Genomic DNA, 13,505 nt, shown 5'->3' with positions numbered 1-13,505 from the left:
CCTAGAAACAGGTCCAAATTTTTGGTTTTCAGTTTTAAAATATTTTTTTTCCTAAGTCCTTTTCCTGTTATCCACTAAAATACTATACAGGGATAAATTGCCCTGCACTCTCTCCCTATTGTGCTGTGGATTTTAATGAGATTAATACTTTCACATGACATGCATGCATGCATTAAGGTTCTTCTGGACACATGTGACATAATTTTAAAAAATGTTTTATTAAGAATAAAAATATATTTTTCCAAAAAGAAAGGAGTAATGGAACCTGAGACTTCCACAAGCTTTGTTATAATGAATATAAATAATTTATCTCTCCAGTGCAGGATGTATGTATTTTGAACTTCTTTGTTCAAACTTCCATCATTTGTTGCTTATCCAGCTGCATCCCAAGGCAAACCTCAAGTTTTTCCTTCTTTCAGAAACTCTGTTTCTTGAATTTCCTTCTCAGACTGGTGAAAGGTTCCAGAGGATAAGACTCTCCACTCTTACATAGGATCTTGCATCCAGTTCTTCTCATAGGTAGTAGGATAGCTATTTTCACCAATAATTTTCAAACACAGTAATGTCATCAGTTTTTGGGGTTTTTTTTAATCATGAAATCAATGTAGTTATGGATGCACAGAGGTGAGCTTAGGTTGCTGGGGATGTCAAGTAATTTGTCAAAGAATGCTGAGAGAAAATAAAATGTGACCCAATACACCAGGGTTCCCCTCTCCATCTCTGCCTAGGAGCTAGTTGCACATCCCCCTAAGCAGGGCTGTGTAATTAGCAGTCCTTACTTCATTTGATGCTTTACTCATTTTCAATGTCACAGTTAGCAGTTTGCACCTTCTCTCTGCAATACTTCTGTGTATCCAGGTATTTGTTGAGGAAAACCCTGTTCTTGATGTACCAGCTTATTTCCTCCTTATCCCCATTTGCCCTATCAAATTTGAAACCAACCTTCTGTATGCCAGACAAGCAGGCTGTGTATCTCTCTCAAAAGTATCCTCTGACCAATATTTGGGGTTTTCTAATGTATCACAGAGATGTTTAGAATCAATGTACTGCTCTGGTTCCAGCAGCCCAAAGGTGTCCAGCAAGGTATGCAGGCTGGATTCACAGCTAGGCATTTATGGTCAGAGTTTTGATGAATTTCACATGGAGCATGAAGGATTGATCATTTCATTCATACTGAAGGCTCTGAGCCATTTGAGGCATGTCAAGTAACCCCTGAACCCTCTGGGGAAGTTGTAGAGATTTCATGCCAAATGACAAGAAGAAGATAATTGCAATGCAGAGTCCATGAATATACTGGCCATAGGGACTGTGTTGTGTTTGTGCTGCAAGACATGAAGAGGAGAGATTGTGCCTCCTAATTTAGAGGCAGATCTTGTAGGTTTGAACTGACCCAAGGAGCAATTGCAGCCTTGCAATATATCCATCTTGTAATATATTCCTCTGTTAGTAAAAGCATTCTGGATTTAGTTAAATAAGGGGAGCCCCAAGGTGTGAATGACAAAGATGTACTGACAGCACAAATATAAAAAATGCAAATGCGCATAACTGAGGCAGAGTGTCACAGAGAAGTCTCTGCTGTACTGTCTCAGGTTTTGTTCCCCTTCTAAACTAACCCTAAGAAAAGGGCAGGTGCAATACATGGCAGTATGGCTGTACCACAAGGGTTGTCTTTGGAGGTAGTCTTTTTTTTTTTATAATAAAGGAGACTAGAAAATAAAAGTTATTTCTGTAGCAGCACTACAGGAATCTTACATTTTCTTCAACTAAAAGCTGACATCTTTAACTTGTTATCATTTCATGTCCGTGAGTCAGTGGATCAGGCAGGCTGCCAGTTCACAAACAAGGCTAGAGCAAAACACAGCTCAGAACAGTACTACAGTGGGTGTCACATGATTGAGCACAGGGCCATCATGAGAGCTCAGGGAGGCTGGGAAAGGTGGGGAAATGCTGATTTCCCATTGTCCAAGTTCAAGTAGCTGAAAAACTGCTTCCAAAATTTCCATGCCACAGGCAACTTATACCTAGAATAGAAATAGAGAATCAGTTATGTGCAGCACTCATATGTCTGAATAAGTCCAAATTCTGCTTCTGCTCTATATCGAAAACTGCTTGTGTAGTAGCTTCTGTAGGGCTTAAGCAGTTAGGAAGCTCCTCATTCTCTGCAGAATATTTGTCCTTAGCCAGTAACACTCATAAATCTAGAAAATCACTTCCCTACAGCGATTTTCAGTACCATGCATCATCTCAAGAATCTGAACAGAACAGTTTCACATCTCTTCCTCATGCGTAAGATCATTGCTTTGCACAGACGTGAAGCAGTGGCATTTCTAGGATCCAGTCCACCATTATGATTCAAAAGGTTTCTAGAGATTTTGCTTTTAGTTTTGTCTTCCTGCAAGGTGGCAGCATGAACTCCATTAACAAGCTATTGTAAGAATCCCACCCTGTCACCCAGCCACCCACCAAGAATCAATGGCAGACACAGCAAGTAGTTCTTCCCCCCGCCCAGAGAAAGCCTTGCAACAGACACAAGCAGAGGTACAGCTGGGCTAAACACAACCTCAGATTCTTGGTTTTTTAGCTGCATTCACTGCTGCCATGGGCATGTATTCACTGTTGTACTCATGGGAGTTGGATTCACACTTCTGATTCTGCCAACAGAGAGAAAATGCCATGAATTTAATTTGTGGTCACTTACCTTTGCCACTCCCACCTTTGTTCATTAAGTAGGACAGTTACTGTTTTCAGTGGGAACATTTAGGTCAGAATGGACATGTCAGACTCACATAGAAAACTTGGAATAAAACAGACTGAAAACTAAAAACACACATTGCCCAAAAGAATAGCTAATGTCCTTGGTTTTTCTTCTTTCTTGAGTCAAATCTAAGTGGCTTTGCAGCAGAACAGTGCTGGAATTGCTCCACTGATGATTGTTTCACCTTCTTAAAGAAAACAGTCAGGTGTACTGTTTACCAAAGTAATTTTGCTGACTTGTGCACCATTTCTCCTCTTTCCTTTGGTTCCAAGCCCTTAAATCAATAAACAATTCTGTCATAGAAAAATTAAATCTGAGCTACTGTCATCAATGACTTGAAATCCAGTGGTAAGTTAACAACTCAGTCTTTTTGTCAAAAAACACAGCACTGCTGAGTATGTGCCTGTCCCACTCTCTAAATCTCATTAAATCAAGTTCCCCATCCATGACCTTTGGGAGAAGGGTTCTGCATTATCTCATATGTTTGCTTACCTTGTTCCTTAAGCAACAGGCCACGACACAGCAGACACAGGAAATGGCAAAAATGATCACACCGATAGTAATCCATAACATGAGTCCAAGTGAAAAGCAGTCCTCCTTATCTGAAAATGGGAGGAAAAAAAAAGTCATTACTGCTAATTTTCATTTTTGCCTTCTACAGATGACTTAAATTCTTTTCCCTCTTCATATTAATAGGTTAGCAAAAGTGAGCTCCGAAGAAGGATTTTGCTGAGGTGAATTGCCACCTTGGAAAAGTGTATTCAGTAGGAAGCAGAAGATGGCATTTTTTCAGAAAGAAAGGGGAAACTGTTGGTACACAGTTCTGAAAGTGTAGACTGAAAAGAAACAAAGCCAGGCTTGAGAGCATGCTGAGAAAGAAAAGAAAAAAACAGAAAAATCCCAACCTCCAACATAGTGTTTCAGATCTGAACAAGGTTTAAGCTTATATGCAGTAAGTACCACAGGTGATTTTAAGGGCAGCCTGGTCAAAAGAAGGTAGACTTTGTCAGTGGTGTTTGGATAGGGAGGCACCCAGAGGTACTCAAGATTGCCCTTGCCCAGAGAAAATATAGGGTGTGAACATTTAGAAAAAGCTCAGAGCATCTGGCTATCCATACAAATGGAAATGGACACTGCAGACAAAACCAAATGTCACAGCTTAATTCTGAGAAGCTTTTTAAATACAGAGAGGATTGAGAGACAACTTGACTAAAGCACGTAATTACTGTGGCATTTCATCATCTATCTTTGTTTATTCCTGGTGTTGGCAGAGAGGAAAAGAAAGCAAGGGAAGGACAACAAACAGTACCATGCTGCAACTGAACTGTATGCAGAACCAAGAACTGATGTGAGCAAAACCACCTTAACTCTTTCAGTTTAGTGTACTAAAGAGCCACTGAACGAAAGCCAGGTCAAAACTAAAACCTGGGCAGTTAGTCTTTCTGGAGTTAGTCCAAGCCCTTCTCAGTAAACAGCCAAAAATTCTCAACAGCTGTGGATCTCTTCTGCTCTAAGAAGGCCCTAAAGCTGAAGGTCTGCTTCACAGAGGTGAACACCATCTTCTTCACACCTCAAGGTCATCCGAGAGTTCCATATACTGCTACTAGAATGGATATTTTACAATCGATTTTCTTTAGTCCTGGGCTTTTGAAGATAGCTCTCAGAATGGATTTTTTCCCACTGGCTAGACCTAATCTTAACATTTATACTCAGTAGCTTTAAAATGGACAAGAGAAATTGCTGTTGCAAGGAGGCAAAGGAGAGACTGCAGTACTCTAGAAGCTGTAGTCAAACTAACTTGGGTGCTACCACCACTACACAAAGCTCAGCATGGCCTGCAAAACCTGCTCAAGAAGATGAAGAAATATAGAGAGGATGTGCTGAGCAGTATGCCAACAAAGCTCCACTGTTACCAGCCCCCCCTGCTAAGTAGTTTTAAGCTGCCTGGGCATTAGCTGTGTGAACTGTAGTCACATTCTTCACTGCAGCATAGCTATACCCAGTGGCTACTTATCAGCAAACTGAAGTGAGGAGAGAAGAGAACTAAACTTACCTTGGACGTACAAATAGGTTTCTTTCAGATAGCACTCTATGTAAGGAGGGGGTAAGAATATCTCCAGGTAGTATGTATAAACGTCAATATGTTTTCGTTCCAGATTTTTAAGAATGAAAGTGGTGCTGCTACTTGAATTCTGTGTCTGACAGTAGGTGACATTACTCTTGGAGATAACTCTTTCTTTGCTCAGATGGAGTGCACAGATTTCCTTCTTTTCACGCCCTTTGAAGAGGGTCATGCTGAATTCACTCACATTTTTGGGGTTGGGGAATGTGAAATGGAAGTTTCCATTTTCAAATTCCACCATCACCTGGCCATCAGAGACATGGGCCTGATCTGAAGACATGAAAACAATAAGTATAGTCACACATATAGCAGTGAAAAGAATCCTTAAAGTGCTAAGAAACTAATTTAAATAAAACGAATGAACCATGTGATTTTCATTTAAGGCATGTAGGTATTCAGAATGGCCTGGCTGTGAAAAGCAGCCCTCACAATGAGATACCACTGCATTATTCTGATTGTGGCAGACATTACTGATAAAATAAATGACACCTGGCCTGTTATCTGCTCTAAGGCTGGAGAGATTACTGTTAGCATTAGATCAGTGACCTTGATAATATTACTCACTACTAAAGCTACCAAATGGTGAAGTTACTAATATTACTTACAGTATCAATTACTAGCTATTGTTTAACAGCCCCCTGGACCAAACGCTGTGTAGACATATAATCCCTGCCTCAGTGTCAGATTGTCCTATTCATAGATAAAACATGTGGGACAAAGATGATAATGATAATAATGATCTCTGTTTTATGGTTTGTAATCTGTACCTTATTGAACATGCAAGTATAGAATTATTTAGATTGGAAAAGACCCTTAAGATCATGAAGTCCAAGCATTAGCCCAGCATTGCCAAGTCCACCATGAAACCATGTCCCTAAGTGCCATACCAAAGTGTCTTTTAAATTCCCCCAGGGGTGATGACTTTACCACTTCTCCAGGCAGCCTGTTTCAATGCTACACTGCTCTTTCAGTGAAGAAATTTTTCCTAATATCCAGTCTAAATCTCTCCTTGTGCAACTTGAGGCCATTTCCTCTTGTCACATTTACTTAGGAGAAGAGACTGAACCCTACCTTGCTGCAACCTCCTTTCAGGTAGGTGTAGAAAATGGCAAGTTCTCCCCTGAGCCTCCTTTTTTTAAGGTTAAACACCCCCAGCTCCCTCAGCCACTCCTTTCACCAGCTCTGTTGCCTCCTCTGGACCCACTCCAACACCTCAATGTCTTTCTTGTAGTGAGGGACCCAAAACTGGACACAGGATTCGAGATGTGGCCTCACCAGTGCTGAGTACAGGTTGACAGTCATTGCCCTGATCTTCCTGGCCACAAAGTATTTGATACATGCCAGGATGCCACTGGCTTTCTTGGCTACCTGGGCACACACTGTGCTCACAGCGGGCACATGTTCAACTGGCTGCTGACTAGCACCCTCAGGACCTTTACCAGGCAGTTTTCCAGACACTCTTCCCCCAGCTTGTAGGGCTGCCTGGGTTGCTGTGACCCAAGTGCAGGACTTGGCACTTGGCCTTGTTGAACTTCATACAATTGATCGCGACCCATTGGTCCAGCCTGTCCAGAGCCTTCCTTTACTCCCATCTAACACTTCCACCTAACTTGGTGTTGTCTGCAAAGTTATTGAAGGTGCACCCCTCATAGAGGCGATTGATAAAGACATTCAACAGAACTAGCCCCAAAACTGAGCCCTGGGGAACCCCACTTGTAAGCAGCCACCAGCTGGATGTAGCTCTATTCACCACCACTCTCTGGGCCCAGCAACCCTGCTAATTTGATGATGTAGCTGGAACTTTAAAATGGGATGTGAATCCCAAGCTCCTATGTGACTGCCTTAACCACAGGACCTGACTTGTCTATGTGGAATAGTGATTTTAGACATGGCATAACCTAATTCAATCAACCCAATTACTTAGATGGCTTTAGTACCATTATTGCTCAGATAATAAAAGGCATAGAGGACGATTGTTACTGTGTGCGTGCACCCACATGCAGTCCAGAAATCACATTTGACCCTCCCAAAATCTCTATGAAAAGCTCTCAGATGCTGAGTAACTCTATTTTTACAAACTTCTTGGAAAAGGAAAGAAAGTGAACTCACCGAAGACATCCTGCTACCTCACAGCTTGACTTTGTAAAGTCAGCAACCAATAGCACAGGAAACTCCCTCAGATAAAACTATGTTAAATTTGCAGTAAAAAATGACCTTTTTTTTATTTAAGGGCAGTATTTTCTGATGTAGAAAGGCATTTAAAACTGTAAGCCAAATTAGGCAAATGCATCTTACCTATATTTTTGCATGCACATGATGAGCAGCTGTCAACTCCTGAAAAACACAAAGTTGTTTTCTGTTTAAAATTCAAGAACAGCAATGCAGGAACAGGAGGTTAACCATGCAATGTTAAGATGCTGAAGCTATTTTATAATTTGTATCACTATCCTGTCTGATACTTTCTGTGCTACACTCTAAAATCATATGATAAAAGAATGAAATATAAAAATCAAAGTAGAAAGAAAATTCTCAGGACAAGAATTTATATTGATTATACATATAACATTCACAAATTCTTAAAACACTTTTACAAAGTAATACATGTTCTTCAGAAACAGAACTGACATGAAAGTAAAACTCTTTCACCAAGATACTGAGGAAATCTGTCGGAAATAAAAAACCATATTTTTGATTTCTCATGAGTCCTGATTTTGCAATAATCCAGCATCACACTTTTCCCAGACCAAAGTACTCATTTCCATCAATATTTGTTCTGCTTCCCTCACTGCTTGACACAGCACCAAAACATCTTATCATTATCTGGATCATGTTCCTAAACATACATCAAGAAAACATTCAAGCAATGCATATGGTTTTGTTCCTTTTCCAATAGCAACTTTTTCTCTTATTGTTCATAGGTGATCTTCATTACAGAACACAGACACATTTTTAATAATTGTTCTGGTTTTGTTTTTTAAGCCACTGCCTCCATCACCACACACCATGGCAACACTCCAGAACAATTTGTATGTCAGTACTGGCAACATAGCAGAGTCTGATAGTGTTTCATTTGGAATTTTCCTTTTTGCAGTGCCCTAAAATTAAATGTTCAGACAGATAAACAGAAAAAACTTCTATCTGCTGTTCCTGTTTTCTGGTAGCCTGAGTAAGTTCTTCAGATGCTGCTTAGAATGAAATATATCTACATCAGGATTTTATGACACTAAGGAAATACAGGGCAAATACTTAAAGACTTTGATGCACTATCCTATTCTTGTTACAGTTGCACGGTAGTCTAGATAGATCCACACAGAGCAGACCCCCAGCTGTGCCAGGTATTGCACTGATTGCATAGTATAAATAGTCTTTTTTCCAAGGCACCTGTTATCTTTGACATTTAGCCTGTAAATGCACAAGAGCATAGGATCATTCTCTTTTGAGTACCTTTGTATGATCTCAGCTCTTTCAGTCTTTTAGTGTTCATGCTTTTTTCCTTTTTGAATTCTTGCTCCTCACTTACTGCCACTGGCAAGGGCATTGAAATGGATGATACTCGTTTAAGATACCTTTAGTGTGACACAGGAGCTAATGGACTTCTGGAAGACACTTTGCGATGCTCAGTTAGAGAGCAGTAAAAACAGTTATCCCTTCTTGACTGATTTACCATTTCCCTAGTCATCAAATTCTTCCTGGTTTACGGCGCACAGTCAGCACCCTTATCTAATTCTGTGACAGTTCTAATATCTGTACTTCTCTCAGGACTATTATTTAAGTATATGATAACAGACAAGGTATTTAGCATCTTGTACCACTGGTGTGAAGATAAGACACAGAGAAAACACACAGCTTGCCAAGCTACAGTGAGATAGAGCTCTAAAACCACTGAAGGCACAGACAGAAAGTGCAAGCTCTTATAATTTTATATACTCTGAAAAGATGAAAGCAAAGGTCAAATAAAGAAATAATTCTTGATGACTTATATGTTGCATGAAGAAAGAAAACAGTTGCTATGAGAACAGCATTTGAGATAAAGGTCATTTCAAATGCTCTGTAGTTTGACATCCTGTAGTTCAGTAACACATACCTTTAAAATTAGGCCAAACACCCAACAAATTATTTAGGGAAGGGAAGAAAAAAACAAATGTACAGTAGAAGTTCGGGAGCATGATGAATGCTAAACTTATCTGATACTTCTGAGAAGCACCTACCTGAAGCTGAAACCTCTACTTTTGTCATTGGTCATCTGAGAGTAAAGGCAGATGCTGACTCTGTCAGGGTAGCTACAGAGCCAAGTGATGCAATGTCCCAGAGGAGCCTGGGACAACCCTACTCTGAACACTAAAGTAACAACTTCAGATCTGTTTTCTCTGTTTTTCTCTGAGAAGAGTTCAATTTCACTGTTAGCTAATGAAATTGCCCTTTCATACTAAATGGGTTAAAATGTTTGTCAGAGATCATGGTTTTAATCCTTGTTTTTAATGAAAAAGGGCAGAGAGAGGTCATTAAGCATTTAGTTCATGTGACCTTGTGGCAAGCTGAAAGATTGTTTTGTATTCTCTCCAACCCAGAAGCCTAAAATGACTGTTTTCAAGGAACATTCAGTAAAGTAATTCTCTGAATGAGCATTTTGGTAAATGTGATACAATTAGTATTCCTCTGAAACAAGTGGCCATAGAGAACAGTGTGCTTAGCATAGGATAAAGGCAGCACATTTTTGAATTAGATTAACAGTGCCTGAGATTAAAACACAAAATTGTACACATGGATGACCACAATGGGTGAGAGCTGATATAAATTTCCAACTCACTAGCTACTCTGCATCAGTTCCTAATTTGAATGCACTTGCTGAATACTAAGAAATTGCTCGTTTCCCCTCCCTGTGCCTGACTGCTGATCTTCTGTCCCCATTTGTACCCATTCATTCCTAGGTAATCATATGGACCTGTGGCACTCTGTTGTTAATGGCTGGACAGATTTGGGATGTTTCTTGCCAAACTCCAGTCAGAATGAATGTACATTTAGTAGGATGTTAGATAGGAACCTGGGGTTTAAACATCCAGTAATATTGAGAGATTCCCTGACTAATTCTCCCTAATTCTACCTCAAAAATACGTGAATAGAAGTCTACATTATGCTATTGTTGAAATTGAACAGAAGAATTTTACTGGTTCAGCAGTAAAAATGCTTAGTTTTGGCTGTAAGATTCCTTTTTCTTATTTTTCATATAAAAAGATTATTTGATTGCATATAGAGGTTTGAGAAAAGAGGAAGAGAAGGTTTGAGAAAAGTTTGTTTCCTAGCAGTGTCACAATGTGGAGTTGCAAGAAGTTGTTCCTGGTTCACCTGATGTGAAGCAGAGTGCCAAAACAAATATTGTGGTTTAGATATAAGTCAAAGATATTAACATGTGTATGAAAGTTACATCTTGTTATGTTAAGCTCTGAAGGAGAGCTTGCGTGCATGTACATTTGTGTATAAGTGTATTTACAGTCATGTACATTTCCACCTCAATTTCATCTTTAGTGCAGCAGGAAAACCTTTTGGCAGAAGTTTGGGAATTTCTATGGTAGTGTGCTTGGATACTGAGGCCAATGGAAGGTATGTTGTTTTCATTTTAATAGGATTGCAATTTTGAGCTTTCTAGTTATTCTTTGGCAGACCCAGCACTATTTCAAAACACCACCAATCCATTACACATTTTGGTCCTAACAGAAGCTTAAAAACCACTTTCAATCACTTTTCAAGCTTGAGGTTTAGGCCAGGAGAATGGAATAATGTTATTTTGTTTTCTTGCTGTTTGTATGATCTGCCCCAGATCTCAGAAAACTAACTAGCTGATAAAAATAACAAGCATAATTTCACTTGTGTGTGTTTGCCTCTGAAGATGAGCAAGGAAATCGCAGACCCTGCCTTTAAAACAAACATATTTGTTTTGTTCATACTAAATGCATAATGAAACTGCACATAGTTTTTAAGTTGCTATAGTTTTGAACTTCCAAGGCACTCTGAAAGATGACACTGTCAATTTAGCATTATTAGTCATATACCTAAAACTAACACATTTCTATCTTTCAAGATCCAGGATTAAGTGAGGAAGGAGTGCTTGTGAGCAAAGCAGTAATGGCCCAGTTTATCCCAGGAAGCTATCTTTAATCTGAATTATTTCTATGGTATAACTTAAGTTGAGAAATACTGAAATTCATATAAAACATACCAGGGATATGGTATGTTGACAGCCAGTTGATAATATTTCAGAAGCCCTTCTAAAAAATTACCATGGTTTCCTGCTGTATTGACAACAGGAGATACGTAGGTGAGGAGTGATAAAGCTTTGTAAGTGTTGGTGTGCCAAAGCTCATGTGCAGTGTTTCATAACAAGGGCCTCAAGTGCTATGGAATCCTACCTCCAGGTCTGTACTCAAAAATCCCATTGCCTGTGTTTCTCTGTGGGCAACAGGGAGGCTCCCTGCTCTTATGAACAATTTCTTTATCACAATTGGTTTATAAAATCATAATGCACATATGCACACATCTATATCACCTCCTGTGACCTATTTACATCCAGAGGTTACAAGTTATGCTGAGAACACTGTAAGACAAAAAACATGAGAGATACCATTTTTTCTTACATGCAGTCTCTTTCTCTTGTCATCTCCTTTGTCCAGTCCCCTGCCTAAATCCTATCCTCCATATTTGAAGGAAGGGAGAAATGCTGGTATCAGACAGAACAATTATTTGCACCCTTAAAATTGCAGTTTATTTCTTCCCAAGAGGAAGGGCTTTCTAGATAGCTTCAGTCACGTGTAAAAACATGCTGGTCAGGTATTCATGCTAAATTGACTAAGTGAGAAGTAACCAAACTGAAAGGATTTTTTGTTAGTAGATTTAGGAACAACTTTCCAAGGAGAACTTCCTTTAGAGATACCAATACAATTACTCTTTCTTGTGATTTCCCCCATCTTTTCATTCTATCTGAAAACTCGGCATGCTATCCATATATTAGTTAGCCTTCCAAAATGTATTTGCATTACCTAAAGAGCTGAAAATTTGTTTTTATTTATAGGATAGCTGAAGTTCTTCCTGAAACCTCAGGAGTACTTAAATTCTATCTCTTTTCACTAGAATTTCAGAAACAAATATTTAGTAGTCCTTGGCATAACCATCAAAGGAGTGTATTTAGATGGTGTTTAGTAATTGTGCATACTAAATATGATGTATCATACCAATCCTTGGACAGAATATGAATGGAAAAAAAAGACTCTTCCCAATCTGTTATTATCTGTATTTCCATGCTGACCCATTAATATGTGTGTTTCAGAGAGGTTACAGGTAAAGCTGTGATATTTTACTTTGCACAGCTGGGATAAAACACTGAATCTTGTTAAATGCTACATCCATGTTAAAGGCTGGACTGAGATTGGTGCTGTCACTGTGCACGTTCTCAAACACAGCATAGGAATTCCATGGTTCCTTTTAAATCTGTGTTTCAAGCCTGCACCAAAAGGATCTCATCTACTCTTCCATGCCATATACATTTTTCATTGTATAAAAATTCCCTGCTGAAAAGAGAGCAGGTTTAATATTGATAACTTGGTTTCTCTTTATTATTCACTGTCATGCTGCTATGAGATCTTATATCCATCAAGGGAAGCTGGCTGGAGCACTACAATCTCAACAGCTAAAGGGTAACACTGAGCAGAAGAGCTAAAGAACATAAACAATGAAAACTTGTACTTTTTCATTTCAGAGCAAACATCCAGTGCTGGCAGGAATTATCTTCCCACCAACTCTAGTGATATTGAAGTTGAAAGCAGTCTTTTTGCAGCCAATACCCTCCATTACCTTTATTCCTCCAACCCCTTGCCATCATGCCTCATCTACTGTCTCCCATCATTGGCTAAGTTATATTCTATAGAGAGACATCTACTGCAAAGAGAATAATCCAGAATGTTACTCACCGTACAGCGCTTCAAACTGAAAGCAGAGGACACAGAAAGTTACAGCAACTGCCTTCATGCCTGCCTCACCCAGAGGCATCAGCCTTCTGTCTACTGTGAAGATGGGAAGAGCACATGGGTAGAAAAGGAAGTGGTTTGTGGGCTCTGGGGAAAACTGCAAGATATTCAGAATGAGTTTTTAATTTAACATTTGTTCCCTGACTACATTATAGCTATGTCAGCATTACCTGTTGCACATACTTGGTTTAATGCTTTATTTTTTTTCCTACCTAATGGTTTGCTGTCACAGACAGGAGGATGAACGACTTTCTGACATTACTTTTGACGTTCACTTTGCAAAGACTGGTTTCTGGTAAAGTCTATCACAATAGAGACTGCAGTCATCTACAGTAGACTTCTGCAGATGGCCCATGGTCAGCAACTAGTATTAACTTACAGTACATACATATTTGTAACTGGCAACCTGTTTTCTCCCCACCAGTTTCAACTGGTTTTACATAACTAATGGTCCTGCTCTATGTGGAAACCGCTAGTTAGTGGGGTAGGAGTCTCTCGTGTGTCCTGGTCCTGAAAATCATGGGAAGAACATGGCCAAATTGCAGAAAGATCCCTTTGGCCCTGTGACTTCTGAAAGCTTCACTGCAGCGTGACTTCGATTCTGGAGATCAGG

At 39.5% G+C, this 13,505-nt stretch overlaps 1 protein-coding gene across 1 annotated transcript; it reads right to left on the bottom strand.

Moving 5' to 3' along the window:
• Nucleotides 1–1,868: 1,868 nt before the first annotated feature.
• ICOS (inducible T cell costimulator) lies at nt 1,869–12,978 on the bottom strand. The gene is made up of 6 exons (XM_068196067.1): nt 12,836–12,978; nt 7,173–7,211; nt 4,809–5,147; nt 3,248–3,357; nt 2,561–2,651; nt 1,869–2,021 (listed from the first exon to the last, which is right to left on the bottom strand). The coding sequence occupies exons 1-5, from the start codon at nt 12,912–12,914 to the stop codon at nt 2,562–2,564; spliced, it is 657 nt and encodes a 218-aa protein (XP_068052168.1). The 5' UTR covers nt 12,915–12,978; the 3' UTR covers nt 1,869–2,021; nt 2,561.
• Nucleotides 12,979–13,505: the final 527 nt, after the last annotated feature.

The sequence above is a fragment of the Anomalospiza imberbis genome, chromosome 7 (genome assembly GCF_031753505.1).
Source record: "Anomalospiza imberbis isolate Cuckoo-Finch-1a 21T00152 chromosome 7, ASM3175350v1, whole genome shotgun sequence".
Classification (NCBI taxonomy): Eukaryota; Metazoa; Chordata; class Aves; order Passeriformes; family Viduidae; genus Anomalospiza; species Anomalospiza imberbis.
The sequence above is the reverse complement of the archived record's forward strand: the minus strand, read 5'-3'. Positions and strand labels throughout refer to the sequence as shown.